Genomic DNA, 23,383 nt, shown 5'->3' with positions numbered 1-23,383 from the left:
TCCCTCAGCTGTCAAGTTTAGGTTCTTTATATTTATAATATAAAAATAATAATATAAATAAGATAATATATATATTCTTTATATCCATGTTCTGAAAACGACTGCTGATTCCCTTGTGAAGCGGGAAGGGTCTGTTTACTTAGAGCTCATCTTGGGACTGGAATCTTTTGGAGGATCAGTCCTTATCTGTAAACAGCAAAATAAATTTCAGGAAAAATCTGCCTGTTGCTTTTAGATTATTAATTATCTATTTTGTTTTATGAAAAAGTCATTACAGCTGGATGTTATTAGGTAGATGAAATAACACTCTACTAATAGAGCATTTAATACATGTTTACTTTGTTTGCATACTCACTGTCTCAGTAAAATAGCTGGGGGTGGAATTTATTGTGTGGGATTGTAAGTGTCCCTATATATCTGCATGTTTTTGAAATAAAACTAATTTGGAAAAAAAGTTTTTAAGAAAAGTCACTAACAGAAGGTAAATTGTTTTACTGCTAGTTTTTGCTTCAGGCATTATAGGATGACATGCTTTTTTCAGTTTTATACTGAGGTCTCAAGAGATACTGTATTTGTAAAATTGGTATTAGTTAAAAATGAGAGAGCAGTTTTGTAGGTTTAGACTTGATTAGATTCTCCAGAAAAGTCAGATAGCTCTGATGTGGAGAGAAGAATCTAAAGCTGCTTTGTATTCCTTCTGCACTGAGTAGCAAAGCAACTTTCCTGCAAAATTCCTATTTTTTAATAATTTGAGACTCTCGGGTTGTTCTGAATATACGTATTCAATGTGAGTATTAAACTGTGTACTGAGCATGCAGCTTTATTTGAACTCAGCAAGAGGTGATGATTTGACAAAGAGTCTGACAGCCTCTGAGAGTACAGTGGAGGAATCATTTGAGGGAGTGTTGGATAATCTGTGCAGGGCTTCCTGTTTGCAGCTTCTGTAATGGCATTCTGTGTTCCAATGTTCCCTGTGATTTTATTGAAAGTGTGCAGTGCCTTCCAAAAAGGCCTGATGGTGAGAGATTGTGCATTTCCTGACAACCGTGACAAAACGATTCCAGCTGTTCTTGAGAGGCGCCTAATGCTGGGCTGAAAATTGCTATTTTGTGCATATTTAGGCTTTAAATGCGATGATATTTATTTGGCAGCATTGTTTAACTGGTTCTTGTTAAATAACTGTTAGCACAACATGCAGTTTCAGTAATGCTGGTTTTGTTTGTAATCTTCTAAGGTTGTGCTGGTGAGATGGAATGAACCATTCCAGAAATTAGCAACCTGTGATGCAGATGGAGGAATATTTGTTTGGATACAATATGAAGGCAGATGGTCCGTGGAGCTCGTGAACGATCGTGGGGCACAGGTTGGTATGCATGTTGTCTCTGCAGTCAAGAGTGATCAGGTCTTGAGAGACCAAATGAAGAGAGCAAGGTACTTCGTACCTTTCAAAAAGCACAGGAGAAAATGAAACATTTCTTTATTGAAAGGAATGTGCAAGAATTGTCACAACAGCACTTGGCAAGCACAGTGCTTTCTCCAGTAGGCGTGACATCAGAGCTTCAGCTAGAGTAATTGTTGGCTTGTCTCATTCTGTGCACTGCTGCCTTTTATTAAATCAGTAAAAACATCCTGCATGGCCCATGTAACTATTTTCTTGTCTTTGATATATTCAGGTAAGCGACTTTACATGGAGCCATGATGGGACTCAGGCACTTATCTCCTATAGAGATGGATTTGTGCTGGTGGGTTCAGTCAGTGGACAAAGACACTGGTCTTCAGAAATAAACTTGGAGAGTCAGATCACCTGTGGCATATGGACTCCAGATGACCAACAGGTAATGAAAATGGGGCATTTAGGGGTGTCAATTGGGTTGCATTGGTACTCTATAGAATATACCTGTTAAAAAGTTGCCAAGTAAAATGATCACTTTGTATGATCAGTTTCCATCAAAACTGCTGCTCCCACTGATAATGAAAATTTAATTAATCCTGTTGTACTTATTAGGCGAATATGATAGTGCAGCAAGTTCCATATCATCACTTTTCACCCTGATTCACATATAGTCTTTTCAAAGTTGGCTGTTTGAGACAGGAATCTGTTAATTGTACCCTTAATTTGTTGTTACAGCCATCTTATGAATGCATTTGAGCAGAGGTACAGCCTGGACTATTAAACATCTGACTGGTCATTTCTGTATAGATTTGTCCAGTCTGCCCCTGCAGCAAAAGCAGTTCCAGCAGCAGATACAGTTGTCTTCTATTCACATAAGCAAATGTATGTAACTGAGTGTTGAAGAGTTGCCTCAACCTTATGCAAATAAAATTTAAAAGAATAAATTTTGCTGAGCTTTGACAAAGCTACTTTACAATTTTTCTAAAGAATTATATGATAGTGGACACAGCACCATTGACAACATGGCTGGAGCTGGAGCTCTGGTTTCATTTGCAGAATTTACACTGGTTCCTTGCCTTTCACTGCTGATCTGACTGGATTGGTCTTTCCTTCCACATGCTTGCTGTCACTGTGGTTGTGTATGTGTGTATAATTCAGTGCTGAAGAAAATGATGGGTGTAGAACAGTGCAAAGAGAAACCCTGTTAGGATCACAGATGGATTATTTTCCTTCCTTCATTTTACACCACTGTAGAAAGATGCTGGTTCAAGACTCAAGGTTCCATTGAATTTAGATTACTATAAACTCATCCAAGGTAGAGTTGTTTTGAGAGTTGCTGGTGTAATATAATAATACTGATAATATACATTTCTGCAGCAGCCTTTAATAATTTTAGAGTACTCTGCAAAGAATAATGAATTAATTATTGCAACACTGCTTTTTAAAGCCATGGAGTCTGCCTGCCTCTTTTTGAATCTAGGGAAATGTAAATCTTGACAATAAATAATTTACTTGAGATCAAGAGGAAGAGACAAGCAGCAGAAGTAGGAGGGGAAGCTAAGATCTAATAGCTCTCAGTCCTATGTTTTAAACATGAGGCTACCCCACTTGTGTGATGTTCAGTTGTTGTTACTGTATTTGGAAATATCTTCACTTGAGTGTTTAATTTGGAGTGGCTGACTGCCTTTAATTCAGTTTAGCCAATATGTTTGTACTCTCTAATCTGGATGCTCCATAAGTGGTTATTCCAGGAAACAAACACTTGTTCAGCGTCCAGATAAATGCTTTTGAACATAATGGCCAATTCTAGCTATGTGAAAATGACTTACTTGACTTACAGACTCTGCTGCTGGCAAACTCACTGAAACAGAGACCCAAACTAACCATGAGCTTGATGTTGCTCTGCACAGTTCTCCCTAACTATGTGGTTTGCAGGGGTTTGCATGTTAAGTGGTGATGGATCTTTGTACTCTTCTCTGGAGCTGATGGAAAAAAGTGATCTTCTAAAATATATTTAGATGTACTTGCCTCTGGAGGCACAAGGTAACATGAATCACAGAGGTGCTGGGTGAGAGACTGTGCTCAGTTCAAATTAAAAATAGCAATTGGGAGGGAAGGACATTGCATACATTACACATAATAAGTGTTTATGGAAATGGATACCCTTACTAGCTTATTGCCTTACCTAAATTTTCTCCTGATTGGTATATGTGCAGATGAGAACAGAATACTGTTCAGTCCAGAGTAGCTTCAGCATCATCCCTATTGCTTAATGTACTCTGCTTGTCAATACAGTGACTGAAAGATAAATGTTGACATTTACGTTTAGATTTTTCTACTGTTCTTTTTGTTACCCCTCTGGCATCATGAAGGTTGCTAGTGAAAGTATTCCTCGAAAATATTACACCCCACAGTCTCATGACTTTTAACACAATTATCTTTACAATTTACATTTCCAGGGGGATTGTATTGTTCAGTATCAATTTTCTATTGTCTTGATAGAAATTTGCTCAGTACAGTCTGTCTGCCTCACTCTCATTTCTCTTAACTTTCTTCCTTCACTCCCTTCTGCATGCGTCCTGCTGGTTTCTCCTGTTTCCTCCATCTTTTCTCCTTTATATTCAGCACCAGTAGGCTGTCACCACTTTCACTCCTTGCTATGGATGGCTCTGTGGCATCTCTGCAAGAGGAGGGTAATTTCCTGCCACCACCTTCTGTTGGAGACAAGGAAAGGTTGGAGCTGCAATATAGGCACCATCATCTTGTTTGACAGCATGTGTGGCTTCTGGGTTTGTGTCCCTTACTGTGCTTGAAGTAAAGCACCTTTGAGGTAATGGCTAATGTGTAGAGACAGGATGACAGCTAGAGAGGTGGCCAGGGTGGACTAGAGTCCTGCTGAAATTGAGCTTATAATTGCATCTTTTAACTGATTTGGTACATATTCTGCCTGATTATCAGCTGATTTTGTTAATACTAGCCAAAATGGGTTCTGCATTTTCTTTTTAGGAGGAAAGCATTATCATTCTTCTTGTGGCTCAGTTGTTTTCAGGTTTTTTGAGCTCTCCTTGTTTGTTGGGGACAAACTTGTGTTGAGTCACATGGTTGACTGCAGTGCTTTTTGCTCAGTATCATCTCTCTAAGATGAACTTCTCATGAAGGTCATTGGCAGATTTTTACTACAGTTCACCTCCAGATCTTGAGTATGGACTTTGAGCTAATTCAATACATAGGCCTTTTGAATATGATTCTGCACATTCATTTTGGAGGACTAGAAGTCCAGTTTTCTCACTTCGTGTGTCTGTTTTCTCACTGAGCAGCATGAAATGCTTATTCAGGCAGTTCTCCTCCTATACCCTATAACCAGAGTGCACATCCAGCCCCATCTAAGACAGAGCCCCAACTGGACTCTTGAGGATGTACAAATGAAAGATTGTATAAGACTGGGCTGTTTGTCTCTCAGGCAGAGTGCCATGCTTGTGTTAAACTTGGGAGTGGGACTTCCCTTGCAGTTTTTTAAATGTTTTTTTTTCAGGCCTACAAGAGGCTGTAGGAGTCATGTGAAATATTTTTCTGGTGAGCAGGCTCACCTACAATCATGTAGGGGTGAAAAGTATATTTGAAATTAAAAATGGATTTGAAATATCAGGGAATATCCAGTCTTGAGAAAATTCTGTGGCATTGGTCCTCATGCTTGTTTTCAAAAAAGGAGTGTATATACCAAGTAGATTGAGGACTTTGTAAGTGAGAAAAAGCTTGACTTTTTGTCTAACCAAAGGGTTTATTTATAATTACAGAAGCCATGTCAGTAAGTAATTGAGGATTTTTCCTAAGCCCACAAGTCATACAAAACATCTTTCCAATGCTTTATCTCCCTTCCTATGTGTTTGCTGAGCTTGCAGTGACATTTTTCTATCAACTTCCACTGCCCTCAGTCTACCCTTTCTCTTTCCTTCTCCCTGTATTTTACCCATTAAAGAGATACTCCCTCTTCATGATGGAGAAAGACGGTGTCAGAGAACTGGGTGAGAACTGTAGAGGGTCTGATTATCCCTTTGTTTATAGCAATATAGTGCAACTCCTTGAAATTCGCTGGAGTTGTTTCTGTTGCTGTTTCTGTGTGTGAAAAGGGAAATCACTCTCCAATAGAGGAAACCCTCAATGAAAATGAATTAATATATTTTAATTCCTGGATATCCCAGGAGGTGCTAGTAACCTATATTTGTTCTCTGCATATCTGCCAGTACAAATTACTAGACTTTGGTGACAGGTGTATGTGCCCATTTCTGGTTTTCCCCCTGTCCTGTTGTAAGCTTTTGTTTGTGGAAATTCAGGGACTGGACAGGATTCTGTTTGGCTAGGATATGACAGGTATACGTATACATACAGGTTTATGTGAACTTTGCCAGCATGCTTCCTTCTGTTTGCTTTGAAAGTAAGTATATCAGCAGCTAGGCTAATTTGATTTGCATCCTGCTGGGTACAACATCAACTGTTGTACGCGGTCCCATTTTGATGCAACATGCACAAGTACTAAAAATGTGTCAATACAGGCCCCAAGGTTCAGCCTCTTCTGTGCCTAATCAGGAAAAATTATGTTTTGGGTGAAACAGAAAAGCAGCACTGTGTTAGGAGCAGATGCCCTGTGTACTGAAGGGTGTTACAATGCACTGGAAGAAAACAGTGAGACCAGCAGCAGATTAACTGTGTTGTATCAAGACGAGGCAGGGTGCAGGAGCTCTGTAGCTCTGTGTGTTGTTTTTTTAGGAGTCTCTTGAAGCTTGCAGTAGCTGCATGCAGGGAGGCAGTTTCTAAGCTGTTACTCACTCTTGTTCCCAGCACTTGCCATCCTATTCCCATGGCAACCATAGAGACGCTTCAGCATCGTTTTGCCATGACAAGCAGGAGGCAGAGGCAGGCTTCAGCTCCTTCCCCTGCCTGCAGTGCATTAGGGTGGAGTCCAGGACGCAGAAGGGAGGTCCACGTGAAAAGGGGATGCGTGTTGTTCCTGTGCCCAGCGGTGGAGCTGGGTGGGATCCCTGTGCTGGCACAGCACGTGCTGCCATCTCTGTCCCTGGGCAGGATCAGCACCATGCCATGCCCAGCGCTGCCCTGTGGTTGCCACAGCTCTCAGGGGAGGGAGGAGCTGATGGACAAGGAGTGCTGTCAAATGGTTACAAGTGCCATCAGGTGTTTCGTGAGCTCTCTGAGTTCTTGGGTTTGGTATGGCTTTAGTCCTTGGCAGGAATTTCACCTAAAAAATCCCTTAGCACAGTCTGCTTTTGCATCCCCTGTTTTCATCTGTGAGCTATGATTTGCAGTTGCTACTACCTTTTCAAGGAAACAGTGCTGTGAACATCTGAGCTGAAAGTAAGGACAGTAGCCTACCCTAGCTTCCAGAACACAGCTTAAACCCATAGAATTTATAATTGTTTGGAGATGTTGCATCTGTTTGGGCCCTGCTGTTGCCTTCCCACCTACATCTGCATTTGCCTGTGTTTCTGAAACAAGATGTGCTGCCACTCACCCTCCTGTTTTGGTTTTGTTCAGGTAGTCCTTGCTGTTATGGTAAAGTTTAATTATTCTCATGCATCTGGATCTGTGGAAAATAATCTTAAAGATGGCTTTCTAATGAGTTGACAGAATGATGAAAGGGAGCTAAAAACGAGCAACTGGGGCAGTATGGGGAAAGTAGCTATTTACCATAATTATTAGGAATGAAGAGGAGGAAGGACAAAATGAAAAAGGTTACAGCCTGTAAAATTTGAAAATGTAAGCAATTATATTGGTCTTTATTAAAATAATTCTTGTTCCTATTAAGGATTTACAGGTTCACATAAAGGAGCCTTAAAGATACCAGGGAATAGTTATATTTTTGTGTCTTAACATACAAAAATGCATCATTTTCTCCCAGCAATTCTGGATGTAGACCCTACCAAATGATGGTTACAGTGACTCGGGCCACTCAAAATTGCACTTTAAGATACAGTAGTTGAGGAAGATCTGAAAGCCTCATTTTCATTGATGGATGAATAACTCAGATTACTGGGAAGAATGGCTGGAGGCTTTTTATAGCATTGAAGACGTGTCATTAATTAACCAGGCAGTTTATTCAAGCCACAAGGACTGCAGACAATGGTTACATCGCATATAAGTATTTTAACATTGCATGCTGCATAATTGAGCAGCAGCATTAAAATGCAAAAATGAGGACAGGGGAAGGAGACTTCAGTTGTTTTTCAAGATAAATCCATTTGTTATACAAAACAAACAGATAAAACCCATCACAGCTTAACTATCTAATATTTTGGGCTGTTTTTAGAAGCATATCAAACCTTTGTGGCAAACTTGCCATTAAAATTAATGATTTCTGCTTACTTTTGCTAAGAGCTCTCTAAATATTTACTAAGTTATTTCAGTGTTTTGTAAACAAAATAAGGGGAGGGTATATAAACTTAAAATGTTTGAATATTTTTGCAGAGACTTTGTATTCTTGTTTTATATATTTTTGCATACTGGAAGCCAGTAACACTTTGTTTTTGCTCTTTACTCGGGGGACTTGATTTTTATGATGGTACATAATAGTGACAGATTTTGTGGGAAAACTAATGTGAATTTTAAGAGGTATTTTGGCTTTCTTTCTCCCATCATATTTTATTATGTTGTTTTCAAGCTGTATTGTGCTGCAATTTCCTAAATAATAGATATCTCTTTTTTTTTCCTTCCCTTTTTTTCTCATATTGTATGGTTGTATTAGCATTGCTTTTCCTTTGCTTTTTTGTCTCAAGTAGGTTTTTATGCATCATTCTGCTGAGAATACAGCTTCCAAAAAGAAGGAGGGAGAAAACTCAGCTTGGTGCACTGTGTCATTTTGTGGTTGTGCTTTCCTTTTTTCACTAGCAATGAACAGTCACACTGCAGATTTTTGTGCTCAGATGAGGACTTTTTAGGCTTTGGCTTGAATTTTGGAGAGGGTAGGCAACAAAAATGTTCTCCTTGGAGCCTCCAGCACTCATGCACAGCTTCAGGAGCTATGGCATCTATCTGTGGGTTTATTCCAGACAAATTTTTCCTGCCAGAAAGCCTAGTCTGTACTGCACAGTCACTGAGCGGGTAATTGGAGGAACAGAGCAATAAGGTGATACTTCAATGTGCTTTCTTCTTCCCACTCGCGTCATCTGTGCCTTGCCTAATCTTTCCCTGGATGCTCTTCATCCAGCCTGCAGAGGCAAGGCACTGAGAGAGCTAACGAGATGGTGCCATTTGTTCTAGTCATGAGAGCTGTAACACGGGGGTTGTTTATGGGCTGATGGCATCATGGCTCGTTCTCTCAGTAGCTCCTGCAGTGTTTTGTGTCAAGGCTGTTTCAGATGAGTCTTGCACAGAAATTTTTCTCTTAATGACTCTGTCTGAAAGGAGTAATACAACTGTTTTAATGTTTTGCTCATCCTTGTAGACAGGGTATTTGATGTTTGTTAGTGCAAAAAGCAAATGCCTGAATGGATTTCTACATCCCTTTGGAAGCATAGTGTACTAGGATCAACCTCCACAGTGTACCTTGTAACTCTTTCCCTATGACTCTCGGGTTGCAATATTGCTATTTTAGTTGACTGGAATCTGAACTTTAAATGCTGCACATTCTACCATGTCTTCACCTTCCTCAGGAAAAAAGGATGTTGATGGCAGTGACTAGCAAGAGATGGAGGGAGAGATGAAAACTTGTGCTATTCAGTTAATGTGTCCACTTAGCATTTTTATACTGTTTTACATTTTTGAAGCATCAATGTTTGAGTCAGCAAAGTAAAGATGAGTGCAAATAGAAACAAGACCAGTCTCTGTGTGGGAGGTGTCAGGAAGAAAAAGTCGTTTGCCTCTCCTCTCACCTTGCTGGCCCTTGTACAGAAAGATTTTGCTTATATAGCCTGAAGTCTCTAGTTCTCTGAGACAGGGAGTGTTTACTTGAACTTGTGGTTTTGAAGAGCTCTGTGCTATGCTTCAGCCCTGGGGCAAATAGTAAGAATGAGGTTTTGCAGTGCACCTCTGCGAGGGAGCAGCATGCATTTGTGCTGTGTTTTAGGCAGTGTAGGGGAAAAAATGAACCTTCTGCAGGAAACTGCTCCCTAAGGAGAGGTCATATGTAGGGTAGGAAAATTGCTTTTTTTGTTCAGATTTTGAACTGGTCAGAAGAGAGCACGTGAGTGGAAGTGTAATTCTTACAGAGGGAAAACTCTCCAAACTGTTAAAGTTTTACAGCATTTTTCAGGAAGAGGCCATTATTCCACTGCCAAAGCCACTTGGCTGAGAATACTTTGGCCCCAAGATCCCTTTGGTTCATCTGGAGCTTTGTGGTCTTTTCAGTTCAAAAAGAAATGTAGCTGCCAGTGTGCTCGATTTGAACTTTATCATCACCGGTACTTAATCCATCAATTTTTTGGACATTTACTAAGAAGACCAGGAGCCAAATGGGGTCTTGAACTTGGGTCAGATGTCTTCAAGCCTGCAAATAGTCTGAAACCTTGGTGCAGAAAACAGGGATTAGAGTGATTGAATCTCGATGGGGGATATTTGTGGATTTCTGTGCTAGGTTTTGTCTGGGAAAGCAAGGCCAAGTTTCATAGTAAATGGCAGAGGAAAGGTGATATTTTGGGTAAGTGATATCACATAGTCTTTCCACTGATTTGACAAAAAGAGATAGTATACTAATGGAAAGCAGGAGCAATATCTCTTTATTCTCCAAAACCTTTCCCATCAATGTTTCATCCTGTATGGGTTCAACTTGAGCTCTCTTTGTCCAGAAGCCAGTTTCTTGTCAGAGTTCAGATGTTGAGGGATTGTTGGCAAGCTGAAAAGGAATTAATCCTTCCTTTCTTTCCTTGCTTTTTAAGAGAACAGTCATCCTTCTTCGGTGCCTCATTCGGTATCAGTTTATTACTCAACCTGACTCTATGTTGACTCAGTTACACTTGACCTCACCCATTCCATGTATTTCCTGACCACGCTGAGCTACTGCTCTCTGCCAGCACGCCAGACCTAGAAGGAGAGGGCAGAAGTTGAGGAACTAACTTCCATTAGTGTATAGCTTAACCCAGGGGCTTCTTGATTCTGTGTTATGAAATTCAAAACAGCAAGGGCATTTCTTCTAAAGTGCTTTGTATTGCATTTTCACGGGTTGAGAGTGCTGTCCTTGTGTCTAAGTAATACTATTTTCAATTAGGAAAAAAAACAAACCACAAAACCCCAGCAGAAACTCTCAGACTTCTAAAGCTCTGAATGAAAATTTTAGCTTCAGCAGTGAACATATCTTTCAGGAAATAACTAAAACCTGACTTGGGAATAATGCAGGAGACTGCCAAGTGTATCAGTTGACTTCTTTTCCTGATTGAGTGGTTGTTGGTAAAACTAATTGCATTTTCCCACCAGATGTTGTTTTAGTTGCTATGTATAATTGCATATCTGTGAAGAATGTGTGTTTTCAGAGGCAGACTTTCCTGGCATTTTGTAGGGAGTCAGAAAACAGCACTGCTCGAAGAATATTCCAGAGTACTTCTGCTGTGGGAGTTCAGTGGTTCAGGCTTGGAGTCCTGTGCAAGTTAATTGCTACAGAAGATGTTCTGTAGAAGGTGTTTAACTGTTGGCCTCTTATTCATTTTGCATGCTGCTTCAAATGTGATTTTTTCACACTTTAAGTAAACTGAGGCATATCATTAATACAGTGAACTCTATATAGAAGGGTAACTCTTCACTTAAAAATCCAATTGGTATAGGGTGCTTTCTTGAAAAATGTCTTGAGAGTCAAGGAGGAATATAGAGCTCTATGTGCCTGGAACACACGAGTCAGAATTAGTCCAGGTATAATTACAAGAATGTATAATAATCAGTCTTTCTGTGATATGCCAGAATGCTTTCATATAACATGTCATTTAACATCTTTGCCTGGATAATTGCTTCTATCCCCACATGTCCAGAGTAGTTAATAGCTTGAGATCCTGGATTTAAGACTACTTGTATTTTTTGACTCCTGAAGTGGCATGCAAGACTATCTCATTTACAGCCATTCAGCTACATTACACTATTTTAGTGCCAAGTAAAGTCAGTTTGAATCCCCAGTTTTTAGTATTTCAATATTTATTAAATAGATTTGTCACTAAGATTTCTGATGGGTTTAGTTTGCTTTCTCATTTGATGGCTTTATAAGAGTTATCCAGATCCTATGGACTTTGTAAAAGAGAGAATGAGGAAGCCTGAAAGTAGGTAACTAAGCGAGTGCTGCTTTTGAAAGGATTAATGGCCTCAAATGAGAATTTCAATGCTATATCTATATTTATATATGCAGTTAGCTGAATGGTCTTGGGCTGTACTAGCCATATATGGGGCTGGTAACTCCTCATGTCTGAAGGAAAAAGAGAGTCTTCTTAGATTAAAGGCAGTAAGAAAAGTAAGTAAAGGCAGTCAAGAAAAATCTAGTACTTTCCCCCTGAGCTTGTATGTGAATTTTAGTGATATCTCTTTTTGTGTCAGTTCAAGAAATCGTTTTACAGTGGCTGAATTTTTAATGGAAATAAAAAGTATTCAGCAGGAGAGTAGCTGTCTCCCTCACTCTGCTTTTCTTTATTTCACTCTGTATTTTGAGGCAAAATAAAGAAAGCCAGAAATATGACACTGAGAAAAAACTAACTTTCACTTTTTTATGTATCCTAAGAGGAACGTGCTGTACTGTCTCCTGCTTTGTGATGGAGAAACAGTAAACAAGAAAAACCCAAGGAATGCAAAATGCTAATATTACATTTAAATGGACTGCAGAATGCTGTAGTTAAGCCTTGGCAAGACTGACATTCTTTTGTTAGGCTAATGAATGAAAATAATTAAAAGCAATAATTTTTCCCGTACTTCCTTCATTACTAAGCCTACCTGCATAAATAGAAGGTTGATCCATCATTTTGTATATTTATCACTTTATAGTTCAATTAATTTTGAATTGGCAGAATAGATTTATCTCTGTTAGTATGATGGCAGTATGGTGACAACTGAGAAGGCTGTTCCTATCATAAATACTAGTGTTTGTCCAAGTGACTAAATCAGAGCAAACAGAACTAATTCAACTTCATTGGAGTGCTCAGCATCTTCTGACAGTCAAACAGTTGACCTTATTAACATTTTTGTTAAGTGTTCTTTCTGAGGTGCCTAGTTTTTCCTGTGGGGGAAGATGGGGTTGGAGACTGAAGAAGAAAGCATAAAAGGTCTAAATTTTGAGGAATTGAAGGTCGGTGAAGCAAAACAGAATAAGGCAGCTGCGAATGCAGAGCTGTGCAGAGCAAGTTGTGAAGTGGCAGCATTGATGCAGCTTGGTAGGATGGCACTAAGATTTCTGCAAGTGTCTGTGCCGGACACACACACAAAGGCAGAGAGTAAAACAAAATACTGAAAGGGCAAGGTTTGCCAAGTTGATAGGAAGAGGAATCCTTCAAACTTTGGAAGTACAACCCTAGAGAATGTTAAAAACCAAAAGCTCCTACCTGTCCTGTGGGAGAAGGAAGATCTGTAAATTGAGAAATTGCTCAGTGAAGCTACTGACAGCTTAGCCACATCTTAGGGAAGAATAGAGCGCTTAAGATTTCATGACAGATTATGTTAATTTTCAGAATGTTTCAGTGTGTCGGAATTTAGATGCAATCTGTGCATGCACCTTGCCTAGTCCTACAAGGGAAGTTCCATCTGTATGTGAAAATTTGGGGTTTTAAGACTCAGATTGTAGTAGGATGGAGTTGCCTAGATTCATTTTCAATGCTGTTTTAATTAATGGAGTCTATGAGATGTTTTGCATTTGTGAGTTTTCAGATGGTATGTTCCTTGTAAAAAGTCTGAGAGTCTGTTAAAAATCCTGAGCTAGCAGGAATAAAACAGACACATGTTCCTTTTTTAACATTCCAGCATCATGATACTGGGATATCTCACTTTAAAAGTGCTACCCTAAAGTACTCTCCAACAACTTTATATTTCTTCCAGTAGCTATAGCAAATCCAGCTTCTAATGCTTCAGCTTCAGTCAAAGGTTCGGTCATTTCCCTGATGCAGAATGACAGCCCCTGTTCTGAAAATGTATTGATTAGATTTCCTGGGAGTTTTGTTTAACCAGCAACATTAGAAACCTTCAGTGTTAGTACTAAATGTCATGAAGAGAGGCATCTTGTTTTATTGATGTCTTTCTGTAACAGTATTGACTGTTCAGTTTGTACAACCAAAACCTGAGGTTGGAAATAATTCTGCCTTCTACTCCTCATATGTGTTCCAATTATCATAAAACTTGAGCATTCTTGCTGTTGATGAGTTCAATTTACTTATATTAAACCAAATTAAATAGCAACAAAATGTGTTATGTGCAAAAAAAAAAAGGCAACACTGCTAGAAAATTAAACTTTTACAGAACAGTGAGCCTTCTGAGCTGGACCTTCAGTGTACCAGGTCTTTGGTCACTTCATTGTAGCTTTGTGGACCTTGGTGCTTCCACTTCCTGCTGGTCCTGTGTCTGGCCCAGAGAACTGAAGCATCACAACAGATCTTACAGGAGCTGTGGAGTTCAGCACATATGGAGCAAAGCCACCCAGCACATCCAAGCTGTTCCTCTTGAGGTGTATTTTTAGCTTCTTGGCTGTTGTAATATTCATCTCGTCATAAGAGGAATACTTCAGAACAAAGTACCCCATATTTTGCTTACCATATGTCTTTTAGAAATTGGTGTATTTCACACTGTTAATTGAAGTGTCTTTGATAGCTTGGGCATTTAAGGGGGTTGCAGTCTTGAATGCTAAATTTTGTGGATGATAGCTCAAAAGTCTTTAGTTGAAAAACTTACAAATTTACCAAAACTTGGTGGTGAAACTCATCTTAAGTTAGCTCATAGACCAAAGAGGTCAGCACATTCCAGAGAAGGGCATTTTTCGGGTATTAAGATTTTTTTATAGTAGATAGGAATCACCCCAAGCTTGGGTTTCATGGAGAACTAAGACACTTGTGTTTCAGACCTGAACCCACCTTTCAATGCTTGTACATTTGGAAAACTGTGTGTACTATCCCAATGCTGTTTATCACAGTTTCCCCTTCAAAGCATACAACATCTGGGCACTACAGGATTTGTGTGGCTTTAAAGCAGCTACAGCTTCACTGTAGTGTAGGCTTTGTCATGTTTGATATTTTGTAAAGACATACTGTATTTATGTTGTGGTACTGACTCACACTCAGAATGTATTGGGTGATTTTAGGTGTTTGATTATCAGATTTTCCATATTCTGCAAATGCAATTCTGCAATTGGTAATACATGTAAGATCAGTTGTAATATTAAGCAGTATGAAAGGAGTCAAGAGAAGAACAGAATAAGGGGCCAAAGAACCACTACAAAAAAAGTACTTGGTGGGGTTTTTTAATTACTCTTATTATCACTTAGCTTTTGTGTTCAAGGATTAACAAACTACTGTAATTTCTTACCTTTTCCCAGCATTCTGTCTGACCTCCTAGATCTGCAAACACCTCCCCAAAAAATTAATTTAAGTATCTAAAATGTAACTTAATTTCTCAGCTAGATCCTTTAGGGATATCCTGTGGCTCAACCTTTTGTCTGAAGGTCAAGAGAGTTTTATTCATCTGACATAAGTAGCTTGAGTGTGGCATTTATAACCTGAGTAATGTTATGGATGATAACACCATTAGACATTTTTACAGCTTCAGCAGGAGTTCAGCCAGCAGGACTATCAGGCTGATAAATGCTTTCATCTTAAAGGTTGTATTGCTACAATAACCCTGAAACTTAAAGCTACTCCTTGAAACCTACAGCCTGGCTGAAGAGATGAAGTGTGCCCTCTGATATTTCTAGGTTGCTAAAGAGCTCTCTCTAGTTCCAGTGCTAGAATTAAGATGCTGACATGCAGCTGTTCTGAATTAGAAATTACTGAGTACTTCATAATTTTGAATTATTTGGGGGCAGTGCTACTCAGAAGAATTAGCTTTAGATTGAGATGAGACTGAACTGTTGAGTGATGAGTCCAAAGATTTTTTTCCCTACCCAATTATAAAATGTTTCTGCAGGGTTTTAGGAGGCGGACTCTTGTACTGCTATTTTCAGAAACAATAGAGGTTCACCTCCTCTGTCTGGGTGTTTGCAGTTATAGAACTTTTAGGAGACTGGTTAAAAACTAATCTATAGTAGACTGACAGTGGTATGAGAAGCTAGCAGTGACAACTGGTTGGATTTTGGCTTTGTAAGTTTGTTTTGTTGAGATCAGAAAGAGAGTGGCTGTGTTCTGAAAGAGAATGGTCAAAGTGGCTGTGCACTGATCATGCAGTGGAAATAATGAAGTGTGAAAGGAAATGTGATGATGCAAGTGGAAGAAGAATAGAGTAAGGGATCATAAGGGAGGATAGTGTGAGATGAACAAAGGTTGAGTTCTTGCTTTTACATCTAAGAATAGTATTCTGAGGCTTGTAGCAAACTTCAGCAACTGTTTTTAACCCAGCAACTATTTAATACAAGAATAGTTGTAACGTGTAATGATTACAGTTAAGGCAGCCAGATACCGATTTTTTCAATATTTTTGGTAATGGGAAACAATTCCATTGTTTTTCTTAAGATTTTAATGATTTTTATGGGAGTTCTGTTAAATTGTCATTCTAGTTTCCAACCTTCATTACGTTGATCATAAAAAGAATTCTAGTTTTTTGTTTTGTTTTGTTGGTTGTTTTTCTGTTTGGTTTGGTGTTTTTTGTTGTTTTTTTTTACTAAAACTTAAGAAGCCACACTTCCTCTCTGAAACTTTCAAAAGGGCAATAATGACAATTGCTTCCACAGAGACTACTATTGTATAAGTCTGATACAATACACACATTGAATGCTGCAAGTCTGACACAGCCTCTCAGTAGGAAGATAGAAAAGAAGACCTCTGACAGCAGAGGTCACTGAGGCTGATTGCAGGCTTTGAGCAACAACTGTGCATGGAGATCCTAAGTAGGCTATGGTTCTTCAGCTTGGGAAAGAGATGACATGGGCATTAGAGAATAGAGGTCTGTAAAATTGTGACCAGTGTTAAGAATTTAGGTAGGGAACAATTATTCATGTTTCTTTCAGTGTAAAGAGCTGAAGGTTGCCAAATGAAATTATCAGTTATCAGAGAAGAGGGATTGGGGTTTTTTTGTTGTTGTTGAAAGCTGCATGAGTGTGCAGGGGAGATGCCTGCTCGGTGCATCCCGATTTTTTACTCTTCTCCCAACACCTGACCACTCTTAGTGGTAAGATACAAGGCTAGGTGAATGATCTGAGCATATAATTGTTAGAATGTTAAATTTACAAATCCTGGAAATAAGCGGTAGACTGAAGAGAAAGTGAAATATTTGACCTTCCTTTTAGCTTCATTTTTAATGCTGGCTAGGTTTCAAGTTGATGGGTGCTTTTAAATTTGCTTTAAAGTGTATTTGCCTCATACAGAATTATGTGATAGCAGCAACAGCCTTGGCTAATGCATTTATTGCTTTAGGATTTATTAGTCCTTATTTCCTGATTTTTTTTCCCTAAAATTCATCAGATGTGCAGGATCTTAACTTTCTTTAATTCTCAAGAAGAATTTATTAAAAAAGAAAATGCAGGTTCCAGTCAGTCTGACTTCAGTCTGTGTGATTTGCTATGGAGTTGTTGAAGGGCAAGAAAAAACTTGAATTATCCATTTTGTGTTTAAAATGGTGGGTGGAAGCTCTTCTCATCTCTTCTTGGATATGCAGCACATTGCCTTTACCTTGGCCTATGATAATCTACTTCCAGCCGACTGATCATACTACTTTTGCCTCTTTTTTTTTTTTTTTTTTTTTTTGAAGGCATTCTCCCACCTTCTCTATCTCATCTACTGAATAACCTATCATTCTCTACTCAGCTTTCTATTTCTCACAAACCATTTGAAATCTCTGCTAGGACCTCACTTTTGTCAGGTGTGTCTTTTCTTTTGATATTGTTATGACTGATGCACACCTCAGTTTCTGCCACCAGGTTTAGGAGCTTTTGTATTATCCAAGAATGCTAAAGAATCTGGGGTAGCCTTTATGTCAGCTCACTTTGAGGTAATGATCAAGTTCGCATAAAGTCTAATGTCTCATATTAAGGTGAACGAAGTGCATCCACTGTGAAACATTACTTGCGCACAGATGTTGCAAACTTATCTGTAGATTCTACTGCTTTAACTTCATTCTTTACATTCGTTTTGCATTTTTTTACGTTTGATTGCAGTGTCCTATTCTGGCACCCTTTCACATCCATGACTGCTTTGCTTTCAGTGAATTCCCAGTGTAGCTAGTTAATTACAAGATGCATCTGAAAGAGGACCCCATGGCTGACATTTGGTGGGACTGAGGGCTGTTGTGTTATTTTCAGGTACTGTTTGGCACTGCTGATGGACAGGTTATTGTCATGGACTGCCATGGCCGAATGCTGGCCCACGTGCTCCTTCATGAGTCAGATGGCATCCTCAACATGTCCTGGAACTACCCCAGCTTCCTGGTGGAGGACAGCAGCGAGAGTGACACAGACTCTGACGACTACTCCCCACCACAAGGTAGGGTTGTGTGCACATCCTTCTGTTTCAGCTTTGCATGTGCTCATGGAGACCTCTCAATGCCAGGGCATTGTCATGCCCTACAAAACCAGCAGTAGCCACAGTTTTAAGCTCTCGTGGGTTTTTTCTTGGCTCTGCCACCAGCCTTCCTGCAGGTCATACCTCATCTGTGCTGCTCTGCCTCCTTTTGCACAAATGAGATAACAACACAAATGTTGTTAAGTTTTCAATGAGGGTGAGTGAAAAACAGGAGGCAGGGACATGTCAGGTTTCACTGATACACAGATATGTGGTATTGCAGTGGTTTGTGTGTAAGAAGGTAGTCAGAGTGCAGCCACAGAAATTAATGCTCTATTATATAGATTCATGTGAAAAGGCAGCAGTACTAGACATAGGGTAAAGTACTATATATTTAGTTTTATCTGTGTTTCATAGGATTTCTGTGATGCTCATCGTTGCAGTCCCATTTTTCATAGTCCTTACATAAAAAGTTCCATAAATACTGAAAGCAGAAAGCTCAGAAATGAAGATACTTCCTGCAATTACACAGGATGGAAGCAGGGTGACTGGAGCTGGCTGGAGTTATTAATTCACATGCTTCAGATCACATTGCCAGTTTGAGAGTCGGGAATAAATCCTTCCCTCTCCTTAAGTCTCAATACAACTCATTTGGTGAAATATTTTGGTTTTAAAGTCTTGGTAAATCATCAGTAGAGAAGACTTGTGAGGTCTAGGTGTCCATGCACAGTCAGTCCCACCCTTCTCATTCAGGTAATAATACTTCCTGTTGATGTGATTGATCAGTTTATAAGCTCTAGGTAAGCTGTTCTGTGTTCCAGTGTATAAAGTCTGAACTAAATTAAGAACTAAGTTTATATAACAATGATTGCACAGTGAAAATTTTAAATACATAACAATTATTCAAAAATAATTCTCAGTTTGCATCTTGGATCTGAGCCTCTGAATTGAGGATTTTTGCAGTTTTAACTCTAATTTGGATTCAGACCAAAAATCTACCTTTTACAGTATATGTGTCTATATAATAAGCTTATATATTTAACAAATATTGAAGGAACATAATCTGATCACCTGGTAAAATGTTAGCATATTTTAAAATTGAATTTTTTTTGGCTTTCATACCTCTCTTCTGGTACTGGGTAAGATTTCTTACCTTAGAAGGAAAGAAACAAGTTCCTAAAGCAAGACAGACAACAACAATAAATTGTCTTTTTCCTGGGTTTTTTGTTGTGTTTTTTTAAAAATACTGAGGTTCCAGTTGTAGGATGGTGAAATTGCAGAGTACACAGATGAGAACTTAAATGATCCAAATGTGTTCACTTTTTCTGAGTCAGTAGGGGGTGGGTGGACTCATTACAAGCCTACAAGCCTATTTTAATGATTACCCAAACATGATGTGTTTTCTTTAGAGCAGATGCAGCATAAACCTCTCAAAGGTGACAAGCCTTTGACTCACACAGATGTGTAGGAAGGACTGCAAGTTTGTTGGGATTTTCTTATTAAATTATATACACATGGAGGTGCTAAGTTACTAGACATCTTTCTCCAAAATGCTTTCTCATCAGCTTTTTTACAAGTTTAGGAAGCAATACTACTCTTAACTGGTTCTGCCTTTTTTGTTGACTGGAAAAGATGTTGGCCTTGAGAGGCACTTAATCAGGGACCAATGGCATCTCCTCTCAGAAACTGTAAACAGAAAGAGTTAAACAGCAAAAGCACAGATGGCAATATTGGTCATGAAGTATTTGAACAAAGAGATTTTAGTGAATTGCTGAAAAATGAGCTCAGAGGACCAGACACTTAGCAGAAATGGTTTTTAAAGCCAGGTGTACCATTTGGGCTCACTTCTACCTTTGGGTGCATTGGATCCTGTTATGCAGAATGGCAGGTATCTTTTCATGCTGCTGCCTAGACATTTAGAATGCAGTAATTTGTGAAAGGTCAGTGTGTTCTCTTGGAAGTTTGTAAAATGTCTCTGTGTGACTTCAGGAGGAGCCCCCAGCATCTGCCCAAGCAAGAATAAATATTTTTTAATGTCATTTTATTGTTCATCTTGCTAGTTTTCAACTGGGGTTCCAAGAAAGCATTCTAAGGCACTAGTTTTCAATTTTTTTGGCACTTTGGGGAGTTGAGAATGGAGAAAGACTGAAAAACACTGCTATGTAACATAATAGTGTATGCATTAATCACTGTGGATATGCTGCAGTAAAAATTGACTGTAAAGTAAAAGCACTGAGGTTTCACAGAAACAGAGAAGCTTAACTAGCTAAACCTGCTTTGCTTGTGCCCACAGATGTTGCAGAAGTAAGCAGGTAGAGAGGCTTGGAACAACTGTTGATGGTGATAGGCTGAAGTACAGTGTGTTTCTGCCTGGATGTGATTATTTTTGGTTGTTTACCTTTTGCTCACTCACAGCCTTGTTTTTGCAGATGGACCAGCTGCGTATCCTGTCCCGGTGCAGAACACCAAGCCACTACTTACTGTCAGCTTCACGTCAGGAGACATCAGTTTAATGAACAATTATGATGACTTGTCTCCTACTATCATCCGCTCAGGGTTGAAAGGTACAAAAAAAAAGCCATTTCTCCCTCTCCTATGCCCTGTTTTTCTTGTATTTTTGATGATGTATCCATAGGTTACATTTTTGTGGCTCTCACTCCTTAACCCCGGGGCCCTCGGTGCTGTTATTGCCATTTCCAGCAGTGACACCTGCTGGAGGAAGAGCAGGTCTTGGCTGATGGAGTTTGGTGTTTGAAAAAGTGTTTCACAATATTTTTGAGATCTTGTTTTTGTGGCAGTTTTGTAGGGCAATTGATCTGTTTTGCAGTTTTCCAGCAGAATGCATTAATATGATTATGGTTCTTTGTGTGAATGTCTCTGCTGTGTAACACTTTCTTTGCGTGTCTAATTCACAAGATCTTCCATGCTTTTTGTAACCTGGTATAAATTGCAATGCTGCTTTGGTTCTCACAATTATTGAAAACTTGCTAGAATTATTAATTGTCAAGAGGCAAGTTATTCTGAGAGAGGAAAAATTCCAGTGATTAATTACTATACATTTTGCTAAGCGATGTGCATGAATGTTTGTACAATCAGTATTCCATGTAAAATCTTTAACTCACATTGAAATTTTTACTGTTCTTCCCTATTAAAAATGTCCTTTACTTTGCCAGCACTCTCAGTGCAATTTACTGTGCTCTGCCTGCAGAGACATTTTAATTCAATACAGCACACGGGCACATACTTAAATACAGGTTCCACTGAAGCTTTTTCATGTCCACGGGTAAATTAGTTTTAAATTAGATGGAAAGAGAATTAGGCTGTTGGAGCAAACTCTTAGCTATTCTGAAATAGTGGGATGTTTTTGATGAAAAGTTGCCCTAACTCCAGCCCCACAGTTTTTGGGTTATCTGCTACATACAGTAGTCTTAGGAGGTAAAAACATTTCCTTTGAGGTTTCTTCTCCATTGCTTTCTCCCTCTGTGCCAACACAAGAAATGCGTGAGTGGCAAAATGCAGCATCGTGAGGCAACCCTACAATCCAGAAAGCTTCATCAGCTGAAAGGATACCAAGAGTGTGGAAAACTGGAGCCAACTTAACAAAGCTCTTGTGATAATCACCAATAGGTCTGCTCAGCATTTCTATAATATTAGAGTGATTAGGGTGCTCAGCAGTCTTGAGTTGTCATCTAGTCTAACTTTCAACTGCAAACAGTAGGAGAAACAAATCCCATCTTATTCTCTGTTGAGAGTTGCAGGGCTTTACCTTGATAAGGATGTCTGTCCTGTTTCTCTTTTCCCCAGTGCAAAAACGATCCCTTAAGTATGGTACCCTCCTGTAGCAAAATATTAATTTGCTAGATAGGGTAGGAATATTTTTATTAATTATAAACTGGACTACTTTTTTTTCATAGACAAAAAAACATGCTGCATCTTACTACATTGGGAATGTGTGTTTGACAGAAAAAGATGATTGGGATATCACTATCTGTTGTTTTATGCACTGTACAGTGGAAAGTATTTTATGCCAGGTTTTATATAGATGTTCACGCTTCCTGTATGTTCATATTTTTTTCAAGTGACTCTAAATTTTACTGGATTTTATCACAGGCAAGAATGTGCAAGACTACCAAGTATGGTCTTCAGTATTGTCTACAAGTCCTTGCTCATGTGTTTGTCTTTAAAATCTCAAAGTATCGTGCTGTGGTCTCTGCAGCAGATATCCTCGCCTTTATAGGCTGCTGTATGCTACTCAGTGCATTTTTAAAGTAGGCAATTATGAAATTATTTCAACCATGTATATATATTCTGCTAGTTTTGCAGAGCCATCATTTTATTGGGAATATTTCTGTTAAATTGACAAGGAAAAGCCATGATAATTTGATTACCCAAATAAAAGTTCTTTTCATCCAACTTGAACAGTCCTAGTAGTTTTGTCAGTCCTAGTGGAGATCTTGAACTGTTCAGATGTATCCTTTATTTGTCCTTTTTAACTCTGTGATTCTTAGTGCACTGCTACTTGTAGAACTGCTGAGCTATACCTACTAATTTTACTAGTTAACCACAACTACTGCCTGCAGAGCTGCTGCACATTTCCAGTGCTCTGTGTTCAAGATTTGCTGATATACGTGTTTGAGGTGGCTGGAAACTAGTTTTGAGGGGTGACTGATCCACTGATTAACTTGTAGACTATTACCCTAGATGAAACCTCCATTTGATTTTTAATCTCTATGCTGATGCTGAGAACCTGTTTCTCAGTTATTTTATGTAAAGGTCCAATAGTCACTGAAGATCCTGTTGGCCATGCAAGCATATCAGTAGAGACACACTGTCCTGGGGGGATGCTGCAGCTCATATCCACCCCTGTGCTGTCTTAGCAGCAGTCTAATTCTAGGATTTTGAAAGAGAGAGAACTGCTGGACAAAGTAATCACTCATCTTCCTCTTGTAATGGGTATCAGCTGAAAGTTTTACCTGAGGATATGTATCCAAAGAGACAGTTTTTTCATTATGGTAGTTCCATAGCTATGCAGTTACCAAAAGTGGAGCTGATCAGCTAGCCTTGTTTATTTCTCACCTGCCTGTCTTCTTCCTCTCCAAGAAACATGAATTAAATCCCATTGTAGGTTACTTTGAGGGATGAAAACTAAGAGAAAACAAGAGGCATGCAATGCCTAGCTGTGGAAAAATTACCTTGAGGAGCATGCAACTTCCCTCTGATATGTACAGAAGCATAATTCCCATGAGAAATATCAGAAAGTTGAAATAATATAAAACCATTTTAAATTGCACATAAAAGTCCCTGAAAATGACAAGTTGACAACTTGAAACAATTTTGAGATCCTTCCTGCCAACTCTCATTTCTCTCCTGCTTCTTCATTTGAAGACAGCTT

The 23,383-nt window shown here is 39.0% G+C and overlaps 1 protein-coding gene across 5 annotated transcripts in view; it reads left to right on the top strand.

Annotated features, from left to right (window-relative positions):
- TULP4 (TUB like protein 4) overlaps positions 1–23,383 on the top strand; it is a 152,211-nt gene that overhangs the window by 96,258 nt on the left and 32,570 nt on the right. For all 5 annotated transcript variants that reach the window (XM_033056781.1, XM_033056782.1, XM_033056785.2 and 2 more), the window contains exons 3-6: positions 1,235–1,363; positions 1,674–1,835; positions 17,793–17,973; positions 20,421–20,555. In XM_033056781.1, the coding sequence (XP_032912672.1) occupies positions 1,235–1,363; positions 1,674–1,835; positions 17,793–17,973; positions 20,421–20,555 (607 nt within the window). The remainder of the gene's footprint in view (positions 1–1,234; positions 1,364–1,673; positions 1,836–17,792; positions 17,974–20,420; positions 20,556–23,383) is intronic.

Source organism: Catharus ustulatus, chromosome 3, assembly GCF_009819885.2.
Source record: "Catharus ustulatus isolate bCatUst1 chromosome 3, bCatUst1.pri.v2, whole genome shotgun sequence".
Lineage (NCBI taxonomy): Eukaryota > Metazoa > Chordata > Aves > Passeriformes > Turdidae > Catharus > Catharus ustulatus.
Note: the sequence above shows the minus strand (reverse complement) of the source record. Positions and strands in the feature narration are given on the sequence as shown.